Here is a 15772-nt window from a genome sequence, read left to right as displayed (position 1 = left end):
ACCACCACCCCACACAAAAAAAAATACCAACCCCAAAACAAACACATGCACACACCAACTACATAAGTTAGTAAGATGAGCAATTTTATAAGAATTTTCTTTTGTGTTGAACTATTGAAATAGGGGTTTTTTTAAAGCATTTTTCCTGTTTATTAGCAGGCTTTTAAGTTGAGTATGTTATTATTACAAAGTTATTTCTTATTTTTTAGCATGGATACTAGACTAACTGTAGAAAAGTGACTAATTTTTGAAGGTATTCCAGTATTCTGCACTGTGTAATTAAATGTAGTTATTTATTATCAGAATATATTGATATTTTGCCAAATTTACCCAGGCCTATCGTATAAGCTGTATGTCCTAATTGATAGAAGTATTAATGCTGTCACCTCTACTAATGTAGTATGTCATTTGTCCAGGATGCTGGTAATTACATTTTTGTGTTTAATTTCATTTAGTTCTAGCAAATCTGCTTATTCATTTGGAAACCTACATCTCCTTGACAGTCTTCAAATATTTTTATGTCATGATGTTTAGCAGTAATTGCTGATGAGATATTCATTAGTTAATGGGGGTGTGTGTGTATATACATGACAGAGTGAGTTTGTAATATCGCGTTGTTGAGCGTAGACAGTCTGCTTTAAAAACTCAACGTTATCCTAACTTCTTTTTAAAAAACAAAAAAAATCATAAAACCAACAAAAAAACCCACCCCAATGGTTTGTAGCAAAAGATTTTCTTCTGTCAAACTTCCTTTTCTTTATTAACAGGATTATTGCCATGTGTGGAGACTATTACATTGGTGGACGTCGCTTTGCTTCACTCTCGGACCTAATTGGTTATTACAGTCATGTGTCTTGTTTGCTGAAGGGGGAAAAACTATTCTTTCCAGTAGCACCTCCAGAGGCAAGTAGTAAAATTTTAAATGTCATTTGCTTAAATATTAATATCCTTAATCTTGCATTTGATATTCATATTTTTCTATGAAAAAGGCATTGTAGACAGCTTCCCCTAGTTCTAGAGCTGTCGGCATATGGTGAAGGAATGTATAAACACGTTCTTACTGATGAAAGTAATGATAAAAACATTGGTTTTTAATGAAAGTCTGTAACGAGAAAGTTAGGTATTGCAGTTATCTCCAAATGTAGTAATAATATTGTATGTAAACTGAGATACACAAGAAAATATGTGGTTCTTGGCTAGTAAAGAGCACCACTGTAATGTAGTTAGCCTCTAGGGTTTTACACTGACTTCATAAACTATTTCAAAATAATACTACTATTTTGTAGCAAAGATTTCAAAATATACATCCTGGAAATAACCAAAGTTCCTGAAAGCTGGGCTTTTTTCAAGTGACTGTCCTTAAGACAATATCAGTAATTAAAACAGACAAACCCCAACGCAGACAAAACAGCTCCCCCCAAACACCTGCAGACTGTGTCCTCCCCCCACACTGAATAAAGATGTTTCTGAATGGTAAACTTTTATAAATTTCCACTAGTGGAAGAAAGTTCTAAAGTATTCTTTCATGGGAATTAGATTATTGGTAATTTGATTTTTGAAGATAACATGACTGATAATGTTACAAGGCTAGAAACAAAATGAGAGCTTTTGTAGATAATTTTAGGAATTAAGCATTTCCAGCTCTTACTATTTTTGCCCCTTTGAAAACTTTAAAGTAGCAAAGGGATACAAATTACTATTACCAGTCTTTTGCCTCAGAATAGCATGATGTTGGGGAGAGGAAGTCTACATAAGAATGAAAGTGAAAATTAATATCTGTGCACTCTTCTCTAAAACTGTAGCCTGTGGAAGACAGAAGGAGAGTTCGAGCAATTCTACCTTACACCAAAGTGCCAGAAACTGATGAAATAAGGTATGTTTTAATAATAGGTAGAAGCAGTTGTGAAATTCTTTGAGTATTTATAAATACTAATGATTTCGGTATATGGTCACTATGCAAATACTTTCCAGTTGCATCTTAGAGTGAATGCTCTGGGAGGTTAAAGGTATGATGCCTCTCTTCCTCTTTTTTTTTTTTTTTGTATTGTGTCTTGTCATCTCTTGTCTTTTTTTTTCTCTTTCTCTCCCCCCTCCCCCCCCCCCGTCCCCCCCCCATATAGCAATAACACATTTATTATAGGTATACTGTTTGTATTAATTGTAAGGGGAGTTACATTTAATTGCTAGAACTATGAAACTTAGTTTAGAAGTAGAACACTTCTAATTTCAAAGTGTCCTGGTTTAGCCAGGATAGGGTTAAGTTTCCCCAGCAGTGGGGGGGAGCTCTAGCCAGGTTATTCAGATACCATGCGGACAGTCACATCCTGGCGCCAAAAGCGCGGGGCGGGTGGTTTTATACATCTGGTCCTCTCACTGCTGTATTGGTAGATATTTTGCTCTGTTCATTGTTATCACTATTACTGTTATTGTTATGGTTGTTGTTTGTTGTGTTGCTGTTGCTCTGTTGTATTAAACCTCTCCTTATCTCAGTCTCGGGGCTTTGTATTTCACTCCCTTTGTGGGGGAGGGGCAGCAGCCGCGTGGTTTCAGACCCCGGCAGGGGCTAAACCAACACACAAAGGCTTACACACTTTGAGAAAAATGTAAGTTTGTGGATAAAGGAATTCTGTGAAAAAATGTCTCAGGTGAGGGTTTGAAATAACTTGGCTTCAAACTTGCCTGCAGAAATAGCTAGTAACAGATAAATAGTTCAAGCCAAACCAGTCTTGACCACTAGAAAGAGAATGTGAAAATTGACTCATAAAATTAAGACCAGTATTTTTAGTGTCTTCCTTGAAATAAGGAAAAAAAGGAGAGATGGCAAAAAAACCTTGCCTTTAATGTTCTAGCACTCATTTTGTTGCCTGTGCCTAAAAACTCTGACCTTAAAATGGAGTAAGAATGATTCCCTTTCCTTCTTCCTCTCCCCTCTTTTGGAAAGAGTCTGTATTGAATAAATGATACTTTTAAATGTATAATCTTAATATTTTAAAAAGTTATTGAATTGACTCTCTGCATGACAGGTGCCCACTGAGCCACTTCATCACTCCCTCTCCTCAACTGGACAGGGGGGAGAAAATATGATAAAAGGCTCGTGGGTCAAGATAAGGACAGGGAGATCACTCGGCAATTACCATCACAGGCAAAACAGACTTGATGTGGGGAAATTAATTTAATTTATTGCTAATTAACACTAGAGTAGGAATAAGAACAAATGTAAAAACACCTTCCCTCCCCACCCTTTCATTCTTCCCAGACTCAACTTCAGTCTCTAATTATCTACCTCCTCCCCCTGAGTGGTGCAGGGGGATGGGGAATGGGGGTTGCGGTCAATTCATCATGTGCTGTCTCTGCCACTCCTTCCTCCTCATGCTCTTCCCCTGCTCCACCGTGGTGTCCCACACACAGGAGACAGTCCTTCATGAACTGCTCTTTCCACAGAGGGCAGTCCTTCAGGAACAGACTGTGGCCCACACAGGGCCACAAGTCCTGCCAGCAAACCTGTTCCAGTGTGGGCTCCATGGGTCACAACCTCCTTCGGGCACATCTACCTGCTCCACCGTGGACCTCCATGGTCTGCAGGGGGACAACCTGCTTCACCATGGTCTTCACTGCAGGCTGTAGGTCAATCTCTGCTCTGGTGCTTGGAGCACCTCCTCCCCCTCCTTCTTCACTGACCTTGCTGTCTGCAGAGTTGTTGCTCTCATATTTTCACTCCTCTCTCTTCGGCTGCTGTTGCTGGTTTTTTCCCCTTCTTAAATATGTTATCACAGAGGCACTACCACTGTCGCTGATTGCCTCAGCCCCTCCTGCAGCTCCCCCGCTACCAAAACCTTACCACGTAAACCCAATATGCTCTCTTTCATACTTGTTTTTTTTTCTGTGAACTGCTACTCATTTCCTTTCTAATGTTGATCTATCAAGAGACTCTATGGGATGGTCTTTACTCCACGCTTCTCTTGCATTTTTCACTCATTCACTCATTCCCCAACACATTGGCGTAGTAACTCAATGGGGGGTTTTCCTTACCCTTTGTAAGCATAAACTGTTGACCAAGTCTGGGACTAAGATTGGATCTAGCCCCACCTAAGCTCCATCACGATTTCAGAAAGCAAGGAGGGTCCACTCTGAAGCTTGTGACTCAAAAGGAGGGTCTCCCTTACCTTTTTATGTCTCCGGTCTCTGTGTAAATCATTCTAAATCAATTCTAACTTGATTTTCCTTTGTATGTTTCTTCCATGTAATAAGTAATAGAGGGAACCTTGCCATCAAACTTTGTTAAGTCACACTTTTACAAGATCATATTAAAATCACTTTTGCTAATACCTTTGACACTGATTCTTTAAGTGATTTAAAACACTCATCTGCGACATAGGGGTTGCAGTCAGTTCATAACACTTTGTCTCTGCTGCTCCTTTTTCCTCACACTCTTCCCCTGCTCCAGCATGGGGTCCCACCCACAGGAGACAGTCCTTCATGAACTGCTCCAATGTGGGTCCTTCCCATGGACTGCAGTTCTTCAAGAACTGCTCCAACATGGGTCCTTTCCACAGGGTACAGTCCTTCAGGAATGGACTGATCTAGCATGGGTCCCCTGCAGGGTCACAGGTCCTACCAGAAAAACCTTCTCCAGTGTGGGGTCCTCTCCAAGAGGTCACAGGTCCTGCCAGGAGCCTGCTCCAATGTGGGCTCTCTACAGGGTCTTCAGGGCACATCTACCTGATCTGGCATGGGCTCCTCCCCGGGCTGCAGGTGGATATCTGTTCCATCGTGCACCTCCATGGGCTACAGGGGCACAGCCTGCCTCACCATGGTCTTCACCACGGGCTGCAGGGAAATCTCTGCTCCAGTGCCTGAAGCACCTCCTCCCCCCTCTCCTTCTTCTTCGCTGACCTTGGTGTCTGCAGAGTTGCTTCTCTCACATATTCTCACTCCTCTCTTCCAACTGCTGTTGTGCAGCAGTTTTTTCCCCTTCTTAAACATGTTATTACAGAGGCACTACCAATGTTGCTGATTGGCTCAACTTTGGCCAGCAGCAGGTCCATCTTGGAGCCGTCTAGAACTGGCTGTGTCCAACATGGGGACAGCTTCTGGCATCTTCTCACAGAAGCCACCCCTGCAGCCCCCCCGCTACCAAAACCTTGCCACGTAAACCCAATATAGTGACACAGCAATATACTGAAATCACAACACAAGCACAATATTGCAATTTCAGTATATAGTTGGATCACAACAGAAATGTGTTTCCATTACTGGTCTCTCTATGCTCACTGTCATAATGCTGGGTGTCCCCAGTTGCCAGGAAGGAATATGTGGCTTGAAGCTGTCTCAAGCCCATTGCCCTCTTCAAAGTTCATGTTGTTGGTTGTTAAGATTTCATATGTGGCTGAGCCACATATAAACTTCCCCCCCCTCCTCCCCCCCCCCCCCCCCGCTATGGCTAGATCTGGAAGACATTATTAATTATCTCAGGGAAGTCTGTTTATACAGCCTGATCAACCAGTGGTACAGCCCTCTATCTAAAAAAATGGTTATCCTGCAGCCCCCTTTGTGTTGAGGTAAGTTTGCTGAACTTCTTTATGATAACTGGTGGTCATTCCTTACATTCTTTCCTGAGCTCGTCATCCTTGCCCATCTCCTCTGAGCAGGTGTTTTTAGATTTGTTCTTATTTCTCTCCCCTGCCCTCTCAAAAAAACCCAAACCATGAATTCCACACACCCTGCTTCTGAAAGCTACATTTAAATACTCTCAGCTGGGCTCTGAAAAAGCATTTAGATGTTCTGACAGTGAACTGACATAATAGTGAGTTAACAACTGCTGCTGTTTGGCTGAAAACAATTTTCTGCAATATTGGATTCAGAGGACAGCATCATATCCAGTGAAACAAACAGGAAAGAAAAGTGATATTGGTGGGGGAAGGGACTAAATGCACAATTGCACAGTTTTGGAGCACAGCAATATGTAAATTTTCAGAAAAGCTTCCTATTAGCTGTCCCAAAATAAAGCAGCAGTGTTTCAGGCTGTCAGAAAAAAACTGTAACATAAGATCTTAAAGAGATCTTCTTTAGAGAGACAGATCTTTAGTTTTCACTTTCAGTTATCTGGATGGCTCATGAACACATACAAAAAGAATGCCTCATTCATATTAATGACCTATATATGTTTGCTTCTTTTTTTCCCTATCCCGCCACTGTTTTAGGCAATATGTAATAGTATGTAATATGTAATATTCATCTTTGAGAAGACCTTTTTCTAAGCGTAAAAGAAGGTGTTAAGACAGGAGGGAATTTCCTAACGGTGTGTTGCAAGTAGGGCTTTTTTCTATACTTACGCATAGCAGGATCCATCAAGTCCAGTAAATGCCTAATTGCACCTACCAAGTTAAGAGCATTTCATTACTCTGCTATGGTACCAAGAATTGCAGGAAATTATACCTTTTTTCCCTTTCTGAGGATACAGCTGAAATGTAAAGGTCTGTGTGTCTGGCTAGACTTATGAAATCTGCATGGTAAAATATTTCTGTTTGTCCCAGCTTTGCTATAAAGTACTCTGTTTTCATAGAATCATAGAATGGTTTGGGTTGGAAGGGACCTTAAAGATCATCTAGATCCAACACCCCTGCCATGGGCAGGGACACCTTCCACCAGACCAGGTTGCTCAAAGCCCCGTCCAACCTGGTCTTGAACACTTCCAGGGAGGGGACATCCACAACCTTTCTGGGCAACCAGTTCCAGTGCCTCACCACCCTCACAGGAAATAATTTCTTCCTTATATCTAATCTAAATCTACCTTTTTTCAGTTTAAAACCATTACCCCTTGTCCTATGGCTACACTCCTTGATAAAGAGTCCCTCCTCAGCTTTCCTTTAGGCCCCCTTTAAGTACTGGAAGGCTGCCAGAAGGTCTCCCCAGAGCCTTCTCTTCTCCAGGCTGAACAACCCCAAGTCTCTCAGCCTGTCCTCATAGGGGAGGTGTTCCAGTTCCCTGGTCATCTTTGTGGCCCTCCTCTGAATTCGCTCAAGCAGGTCCATGTCCTTCTTATCTTGGGGGCCCCAGAGCTGAACACAGCACTCCAGGTGGGGTCTCATGAGAGTGGAGTAGAGGGGGACAATCACCTCCCTCAACCTGCTGGCCACACTTCTCTTGATGCAGCCCAGGATATGGTTGGCTTTCTGGGCTGCGAGCGCACATTGCTGGCTCACAGTCAGTTTTCCATCCACTACTACTCCCAAGTCTTTTTTCACAGGGCTGCTCTCAATCCACTCATCACCCAGCCTGTATTTGTGCATGGGATTGCCCCCACCCATGTGCAGGACCTTGCACTTGACCTTGTTGAACTTCATGAGGTTTGCACAGGCCCACCTCTCAAGCCTGTCCAGGTCCCTCTGGATGGCACATCCCTTCCTTCCAGAGTGTCGACTGCACCACACAGCTTGGTGTCATCAGCAAACTTGCTGAGGGTGCACTCCATCCCACTGTCAGTGTCGCCAACAAACATGTTAAGCAGCACTGGTCCCAATACTGACCCCTGAGGAATGCCACTCCTCACTGGTCTCCACTTGGACGTGAACTTAATGTACTATACTCTTGTACTGTAATGTACTCTTGAAGATTTTTTATATTTCAGGGAATCTGGATTTAATTTTCATGTTATAAATAATATTTAGAAAGCTTGAAGTATTTTGGGGTTAATTTTAACCAGTCTTCTACGCAGTAACTTACTGTGAACTTCTTTGTAATAGAACTGATGTAGAATGGTCTTGCTGTTTATTGTACTTTGTTAAGATTTAGGTTCATTAGTAGCTGAATTCATCTTAAATATTTTCATTAGGCTTATTTATTCTTGCTGTTTGCTTTGTGCTCAAGTTAATGCATTTTCTGTTACCCTCTGTTGCAGACAAATTAAGAGATGTCATCATTGTGGGGTTAACTAAAAGGGTTTTATTAATGATTGAATGATGATTAAATGGTAATTAATCGATGATTGAATGAAAATCAGATAGTGATTAAGCAATAATTAAATGGTAATTAAACAGTGATTTGACAATGATTTAAATCATCATTTAGACAGTGATTAGATGATGATTTAGCAGTCAAACACTCTACTACTTACTGCACTTGTAATAATTAAGGTATAGCTGGATATGTAAACATTGTTAGCATACAATATATTCTTAGGCCTAATGTAACGTGTCGCTTACTTAGTTATAGATATCAGATTCTGGGTAAGGGGTCTCACAACCTTGAGGAGTAATTTTGAGAGGTGTCCCTTGTCTCGTCCCATGCAGTGGGTTACTAGGGGGGTGAATCCTTTGAATTCCCCGAGAGCCTGCCTGCTGGTGGAAGAGCTGGTCTCTGCTCAGCAGAGCCGCAGGGTGGCCGAGTCACCACAGTGACTCAGAGGAACAATTGTGCTGGTGACTTTATTAACTGACCACTTCAGTGAGTGAATGGAGACAATTTGGCAACAATCAACTGGTAACTGTCCAGAGAATGAATAAAGGCACTTTGGTGATGAGACTGTTTTCCTAATATAACCCATCAATGATCAACCCATCGCAATTCAACTCCAACAAAACTTATATACATGAATATATGTAAGAAAGAGAGAGAGCAGAGAGAGGAAAGACAAAAGAGAGGAGGAGGGGATAGGAAAAGGGGAATCACCACCCTTGGATCCTGCATTGTTGCAGAGTAGCCAGCTTGGTCCGTAGGTGGTGGGTCGACAAAGACACATGGGGTATTGCCTTTATATAGTCTTTTTTACACATGCACAGTAGGTTGTTCCGGAAGGTTCTCATTTTCTCTGGCTTGTACCTGTACAGTTAGGCAAGTTCTGTCTCTGGGCAACAACAGGAGGGAGGGGGAGAGAAACGGCCCACCGCCCCACCTCCACAGAGCTTGCTCTGCTTCTCCCCCACAGGGCATCCCACTTGGAGTTGTTTGAGACATCCTCTTTACGAACAGTTTGTGACATCCCTTCTCAAGGTGGAGATCACTGCCATGTAGCCTGCTGCCATACAGAAGAGCTCAGTGGGTTTGAGGCAGGGTCTATAGATATTTATAGCATAAAGTGATTAACTCATAGTCAGATCCCCTTTTGGTGTATGTGCAGTTGTGCAGCTGTAGCAGTTTTAGTTTTGTCTAGTCTTGGCTCAGGCTGGTACTGTTAGCTCCTGATAAGACATGGCCTAGAGTCCTTGGTTCCTGAGAAGATATGGCCTAGTACAGTTCTCAAGGTTTGCACAGCAGGGCTGATTTCAGTCAGGCCTACTTGTCAGTAATGCCTGAACCAAAGTACTGTTCACTCAGAGTGGGTGCATCTGTCACACCATCTCAAATGAGAGACGTTCCGTAGAAAATTGCTATCTAATTTTGGATTGAACTGCTAGTTGATGAGCTTCAGTACCTCATATCTATTGCTTGTATCCCTGATGGATCATCTGACTTGATTGAGAAGTCCCCCTGTGCTCCAGTAAAAGGTTTTCATATGACCTGATGTCATGGTTTAACCTCGGCCGGCAACTAAGCACCAACAGACACTGGAGCAGTGATTTTCCTGGATGGATGCCTTTGGCTGTTGTTTTTTCTTGCAGTTCCTGTACTTGAGGTTCTAGTCTTCAGGTAGGTTCACCATCCCATTTCCTCATGTCCTCCCCCTGGTCACGCAGGAGGAAACACAGGGTTGACATGTGGTGTGCGCCACTGGTAACCCTCTCCCCTGAACACAAAAAGGCTGACTCTTAATAGCCAAGATGTTGGTTGGTATGGGTGAGGAAGACCTATCCTTTAATTACTGGGACAATTGTTGGGACGGTTTCTCCCCAGCCAAGATACAAGCCTGTAGGGAGGAAGCAAGTTTCTCTTTGAATTCTCAGAGTTGTCTGGCCAATCCATCCACAGTTGGTGCTTCCATGTCTCTCCAACTCATTATTGCCAGGGTGTTGACATATGACATTGGTGCATTTCATATAAACTTTTGTCACATGGACTGTGTGCACCAGATTTCATCTGGGTTCTTGAATACCTGGTTGTTGTCCAGGTTGCTATAGATCACCTCCACCACAGCTAATTCCCTCAGATACTGGATACCTCCCTTGGTGGTGGTCCACTTGCTTCAGGAATTTGCAAGATCTTCCTTGAAGGGATACCTGTCCTTCACACTTGACAGGAGCTGCCTCCAAAGACTGAGGACTCCTGCCCCCTTTACAATCCCTTTGTCAGTGACCTTATCCCTAGCAAGGGATCCCAGCTCCTGGGCTTTCTTACCCTCTAATTCCTGACTATTTGCCCCAATATCCCAGCATCAGAGTAACCAGCTGATAATTTACTTGCCTGGTTGACAGCTTTGCATCTCTCGCAGTCACTTGGGGATAGGGATCAGGTGGTTTCTGTCTCATTTATGATTTCAGTCCCTTCCCCCTCCTGTTCTTGTGACTGCTCTGCTGCACAACAGGCTGCCTCTTCTGATTCTTTCTCCTGCTCCCTCTTAGGAGAAGCTTCTTCATCCCTTACTAAACCAATTGACTTCTGCTTCCATTGTTTCTTTTCAATTATAGAAGTGACTGGTATAGTGCTGAATAGCACTAAATAGTGTTTGGTAGGTGCAGGCCAGGTCCCAGCACAGTGCAATAAGTTGTGCCTCTTTGGAATAGCCAGGGCATCTATTTTTCAAGAATTCTATCACTTCGTTAGGATCCTGCACTTATTCGGGAGTGAAGTTCCAGACCATCGGAGGTGACAACCTTTCTAGATACCTGCCCATATTCTCCCACATGCCTTGCTGCCCATAACCACACTGCCATGGGGCCTGGGTGATATTCCTAAATAGTTGGTTAACTTTGAAAAAAGCCAAAATAATATTCCTAAGAAGTACCAATAGGAGTATTTTGGTTACCCAAGGAGGTTCAAGATACTGAAGAGTTGTTATAACGAGGGAGAAAACATCACGGAAGAAGGTGGTGAAGGTGCCATTCTGTATTTCCTCCACAAAAAAACCAAACCTCTTGGAAGAAGAAGTATAATTGTTAATTGTCTCCATGGGATGGTTCCTGAAGTTCAGTAAAGGCTTCAGTACAGAGCCCAAATTGCAGATTAAGCTCAAGGGCAGTGTTTTAATAATAAATCTCCCAGGCAAAATACTACTAAGCTCTACAGAGCACAGCAAACTGCCAAAGCCAAAACCAGTCTTTAACATGTACAGCAAAAGAGAGAGCATGGCATATATCAGAGACACTTATGCTGAGAACAGATAAATCAATATCGTGACCAGCAACTGTTAACAGATATAATAATTATAAATTCCTTCTAATACACTCTGGTTAAATCTGTTGTTATCTCAAACCCTTTGAGCCCCATGTTGGGTGCCAAAAAGGACTGTTGTAGTTTAACCACAACAGCTAAGCACCACACAACTGCTTGCTCACTCCCCCCTGGTGGGATGGGGGAAGAATTGGAAGGGTAAAAATGAGAAAGGAAACTCGTGGGTTGAGATAAAGACAACTTAATAGTTAGAAAGAAATTTAAAAAAAAATTTTAAGGGGAAAAAAAACAACCCACCAACCAACCAACTGAGAGGAAAATAAAACCCAAGACAGACAAGTGATGCAAATAAAAACAATTGCTCACCACCAGCTGACAGATGCCCAGCCAGTCCCTGAGCACCATCCCCACCCCCTCCCCAGCCTCCACCCCTGGTTTTATTGGTGAGCATGACGTCATATGGTTTTGATAAAAGTATTATTTTCTTAGACTATTAAGGGAATCTTTGATTGTTTTTACTTGGTTTTAGTATTTGATCCCTCTTGATAAAAGAAGAATGTTACTATCTTTTAATGTTGTTGTGGAGTTTTTTGTTTTATGTATCCTTAGCACACTTTAAAGTATCTATTAATTTCTAAATGTAAATCAAAGAAGGATAAATATTCATCTATCATAGCTACTTAAACTGTGTGAAAAATGCACATGGTGTGCTTGGGATACCAATAAATTTATTTTTCATGATCAGATTTCCTCAAATGTTTTGTTGAAACTGTGCTCAAGAATTTATTGTGTTCATTAAACTTCATATTGTGATTGTACTTCTAACATAAATCTTACTGTAACTTTCTTCAGTTTCCTTAAAGGAGATATGTTCATTGTCCATAATGAATTGGAAGATGGCTGGATGTGGGTTACAAACCTACGGACAGATGAACAAGGTCTTATTGTAGAAGACCTGGTAGAAGAAGTGGTAAGTAATTTTATATTCAAATCTGTTGCAGAACTGAGATTTGATTTTTCTTTTTTTATTATTTGTGTGTCTGTGTGTAAGTTAACATTGAAATAAACCCAAATTAGTGGCGTTTAACTGCCTGACTTTATGTACTTTTCTAAACCTTCCTGCAGTAATTGAATCTGCCAGTTTTTAAATAGCGTAACATAACTTTAAGTCTAATTCTATATCCAAACAAAGTACTTATTCACATGTTATCCAAACAAATTCATGTGTAAATGAATGATACTGTGAACTTATTAGGCAGTTCCCTAAACTCACCAGTCCCGATAAAGAATTTGCTAGTCATTCAATTGCATTCTTCTTTTCTTCTTTTTTTTTTTTTTCTATGAAGCATTCATAAATGTATAGACTGAAATTTTGCACTGCAGTATCTTTTTTTATGGGCCAAGTGTGGGTTAAAAAGTATATTGATGAGTTAATTATACCTAGAAGGGCTTATGCTAAGTCAAGAAGCTAACCAGGTGACCTAAAGATAATTGAATTACTGCAGGAGAAGAGATGATTTAATGGACAAAGACACCCAATCCACCCTTAAAATTCACCTTTATTCACTATTGCTTTGGAGTCCTGATGATGTTTGCTTTGCAGCATATATATTTTGCTATTAGTAGAGTTTACTTCACCTTTTTCTCACATGTATATCAGGATGTGAATGGCTAAATTGAAATGGCAGTGTTAGAGTATCTAACTGTAGATTTCTATATTAGTGGTTGAAGTTCAGGAAAGTTGAGATTTGTTACCATGTGTAAAGAAGGACTTGAAGAGTAACAATCTTTCGAAATAATGTGTTATGGCTGAATTTCCACTTAGTGAGTGAAGTTGAAAACCTCTTTACATGAACTGTGCAATAAGCCATCTAGTTCAAAAATGTCTTGGACTTCTTAGTGCTGTTTATTTCTACAGAAGGTCTTAACCTATGAAGTTTACTTTTCTAAACTCAAGCATACTGTTGTCATGCGCTTAATATGTTAATTCTCCTATTAGGGAAGAGAAGAAGATCCACATGAAGGCAAAATGTAAGGATTTTTGTTTTGTTATTAAAAGCAAATCATAAAATAACTGTTTGTAAACTTCAGCTATGAGATTGGGAAGGTGAACCAAAGCTGCATGTACTTGTTTTTTGATCTTAAGACTTTTCTTCTATACTAGTTGTTGAAGATGCATAGGTAATTGACATGAAGTCTTGTATTAATTATGCCTACTGTTAATGGGTTTTGCAGTGATAAAATCTTGGATGAGTCTCTATGTGATCACTTTACTCAGAATATGTACAATGGAGGGTGTGGTGTTTTCTGATTTGTGGGGTTTTTTTATACACATACAGTTTGCCTTAGGGGTAACCTTTTTTCAGGTCTGCTCAACTCTAAATGCAGGAGAGGGAACAAAGTATCATTAGAGGAATGATAGTGTAATAGTAACACTTTCTCTGTATTAGCCTCATGTGCTAACAATTAAAGTGAAAACCAGGAGGCTATAGAATAATCTGTTTGCAGTGAGTTCCAACTTGTTAAATACTTTTAAAAAAAACCCTAAAAAATCCCTAATACAATTTGCAATGAATTGATATTATGGGAAACTGATGATTGTTATATTATTTTCAGTAGTAAAGATGAATAGCAAATGAAAGTTACAGAAAACTTCTAGTAGCTGGATAACTTCATCTGCTGCTTCCTGTATTTATTGCCCAGTTTGCCGTCTCCAAGGGACTGATGATTGGAGAAGGCATTTCTTGGTTTGTTGTTTGTTTGTTTGTTTGTTTTTAATAGGGGGAAAGAAAATCATTGGTGTGTGGCTTCAGTTTACTGGTCCCCAATGTTCTGCTAGTCAGTTTGGCATAGCAGCATAACAGTAGTAGGGATGCCTTCAAATACAGGAACTTTTTTTTTTTTTTTTTTAACCAAAGTAGTTCATAGCAGGTTCTTAGAGCTTTGATACTGTCAGTCCAGTTACTCATGCTAGTCAGAAGATTCCAGGGGAGGCAGGGATTTCTGTGAATATTCCAATAGCCAGAGATTGTCCTGTAAAGGTAATACAGAAAGCAAGTTAGAACTAGAGCTCTTTTTTGATGCATAAAAGAGGCTTTCTTTTACACACTTAAACACACGCGCATGCATGCACACACACGCACTCTGCAATGAAAGGCCATATTTCTGTCTTTCCTTTAAAGGACAGGATGAGCTCTTAAGATGTAGCATGTGGTATGTATATGGACAGATTGCTGTATTGTTTTTAGGATGATGCTCTGACTCACGACTCTGGAAGATGCAAGGCGTGAGATGAAAGCAATTAATATTCAATAGTCTAACAAAGCTAGGTTTTATTTCCTCAGCTTCTAGCAAAATTCAATTTTAGTTATTCTGTACAGTATTTAACTTTCATTAATCTCTTTGGGCTTTGCATTTCATGCTTCAAATAAATTGCTATCTGAAACTGACTTCAAATATGCCTGTCATCTAGCATTTAAACAATGCCTTTTCATCTCTGAACACACTTGGATTTGAACATTTACTTCGTGTTGGACACTTGTATCGAAATGAGTTTATATAGCTGTAGATATTTATTTTTCATTCTGTTGGTAGAAAAAAAGAGTCGCTGAGTAACATAACATTTGCTTATATAATCTATATGTACTAGATATTTTTAAATAAAGTTTAATTCATAGGTGCCAGAGCCTTAGATGTCACAACAACTAAAAAAGAGAGCTGATAGTCTTGCTTTCTAATTTTTCTCTTCATCTTTAAGATGGTTCCATGGGAAGATCTCCAAACAAGATGCTTACAATTTGCTGATGACAGGTACTTGTATTTCAGATGGAAATACAGTGGTAGTGGAATGACACAAAATAATCCTGTTTATAACAGACTGCAGCAAAACCTGTTTTTTCTGTATGAACATCTGAGCATCAGACTTGTGGTTGCTATTGCATTGCAAAAAAACCTCATGGCTGAGCACTGAGTATTTTTTTATGTTCTCAAGTACAGTTAATTTCATAATTCCAATTGAAATAGTTAAATATTTAATTTTTGTAATATATATAAAAAGTATCTTGGGCTTCAAAAATCAAAATATTGAGGAGAAAATACTGTTATGTACTTATGGGAGAATGTATTATAAACTTTTTTTAGCCTCCCAATAGAGGAAATAATTTTTTTAAATGAAAACATCAAGATTTCTGACTCATACTGTCAAATAACATACCTTAAATATGAGAAAAAAATCTTTAGGTTTTTTTAAAAACATTGTCAAACCTCCCACATGCACACCATATGATCTTGTAAAGAGGTGGCAAAAGTTGGGATAGGTTGTTGGCTATACCCAAATGATTTTGCATTAACTTTGGTAGTTTAGTACTACTTCATCCCATTTGGGTGAAGAACAGGGATCGCTGTTGGAACTTATATCAGACTTTCTCCTTTATGTGTGCAATTCTTGCTAATTTGTACAGAAAGAGCTTTGATAAGAGCTCATAAATGACACTAAGATAAGTAACAGTGA

General features: G+C 40.3%; 2 protein-coding genes across 2 annotated transcripts in view; both read left to right on the top strand.

Annotated features, from left to right (window-relative positions):
* Positions 1-15772, top strand: part of LOC141917659 (uncharacterized) — a 198947-nt gene that overhangs the window by 88234 nt on the left and 94941 nt on the right. The window lies entirely within an intron of this gene.
* Positions 1-15772, top strand: part of LOC141917657 (ras GTPase-activating protein 1-like) — a 93985-nt gene that overhangs the window by 27868 nt on the left and 50345 nt on the right. Inside the window, exons 3-7 of the mRNA XM_074811023.1 lie at positions 768-903; positions 1803-1873; positions 12115-12232; positions 13262-13293; positions 15020-15072. Of these exons, the coding sequence (XP_074667124.1) occupies positions 768-903; positions 1803-1873; positions 12115-12232; positions 13262-13293; positions 15020-15072 (410 nt within the window). The remainder of the gene's footprint in view (positions 1-767; positions 904-1802; positions 1874-12114; positions 12233-13261; positions 13294-15019; positions 15073-15772) is intronic.

The sequence above is a fragment of the Strix aluco genome, chromosome W, assembly GCF_031877795.1.
Source record: "Strix aluco isolate bStrAlu1 chromosome W, bStrAlu1.hap1, whole genome shotgun sequence".
Taxonomy (NCBI): Eukaryota; Metazoa; Chordata; class Aves; order Strigiformes; family Strigidae; genus Strix; species Strix aluco.
This window is presented reverse-complemented; position numbering and strand designations above follow the sequence as displayed.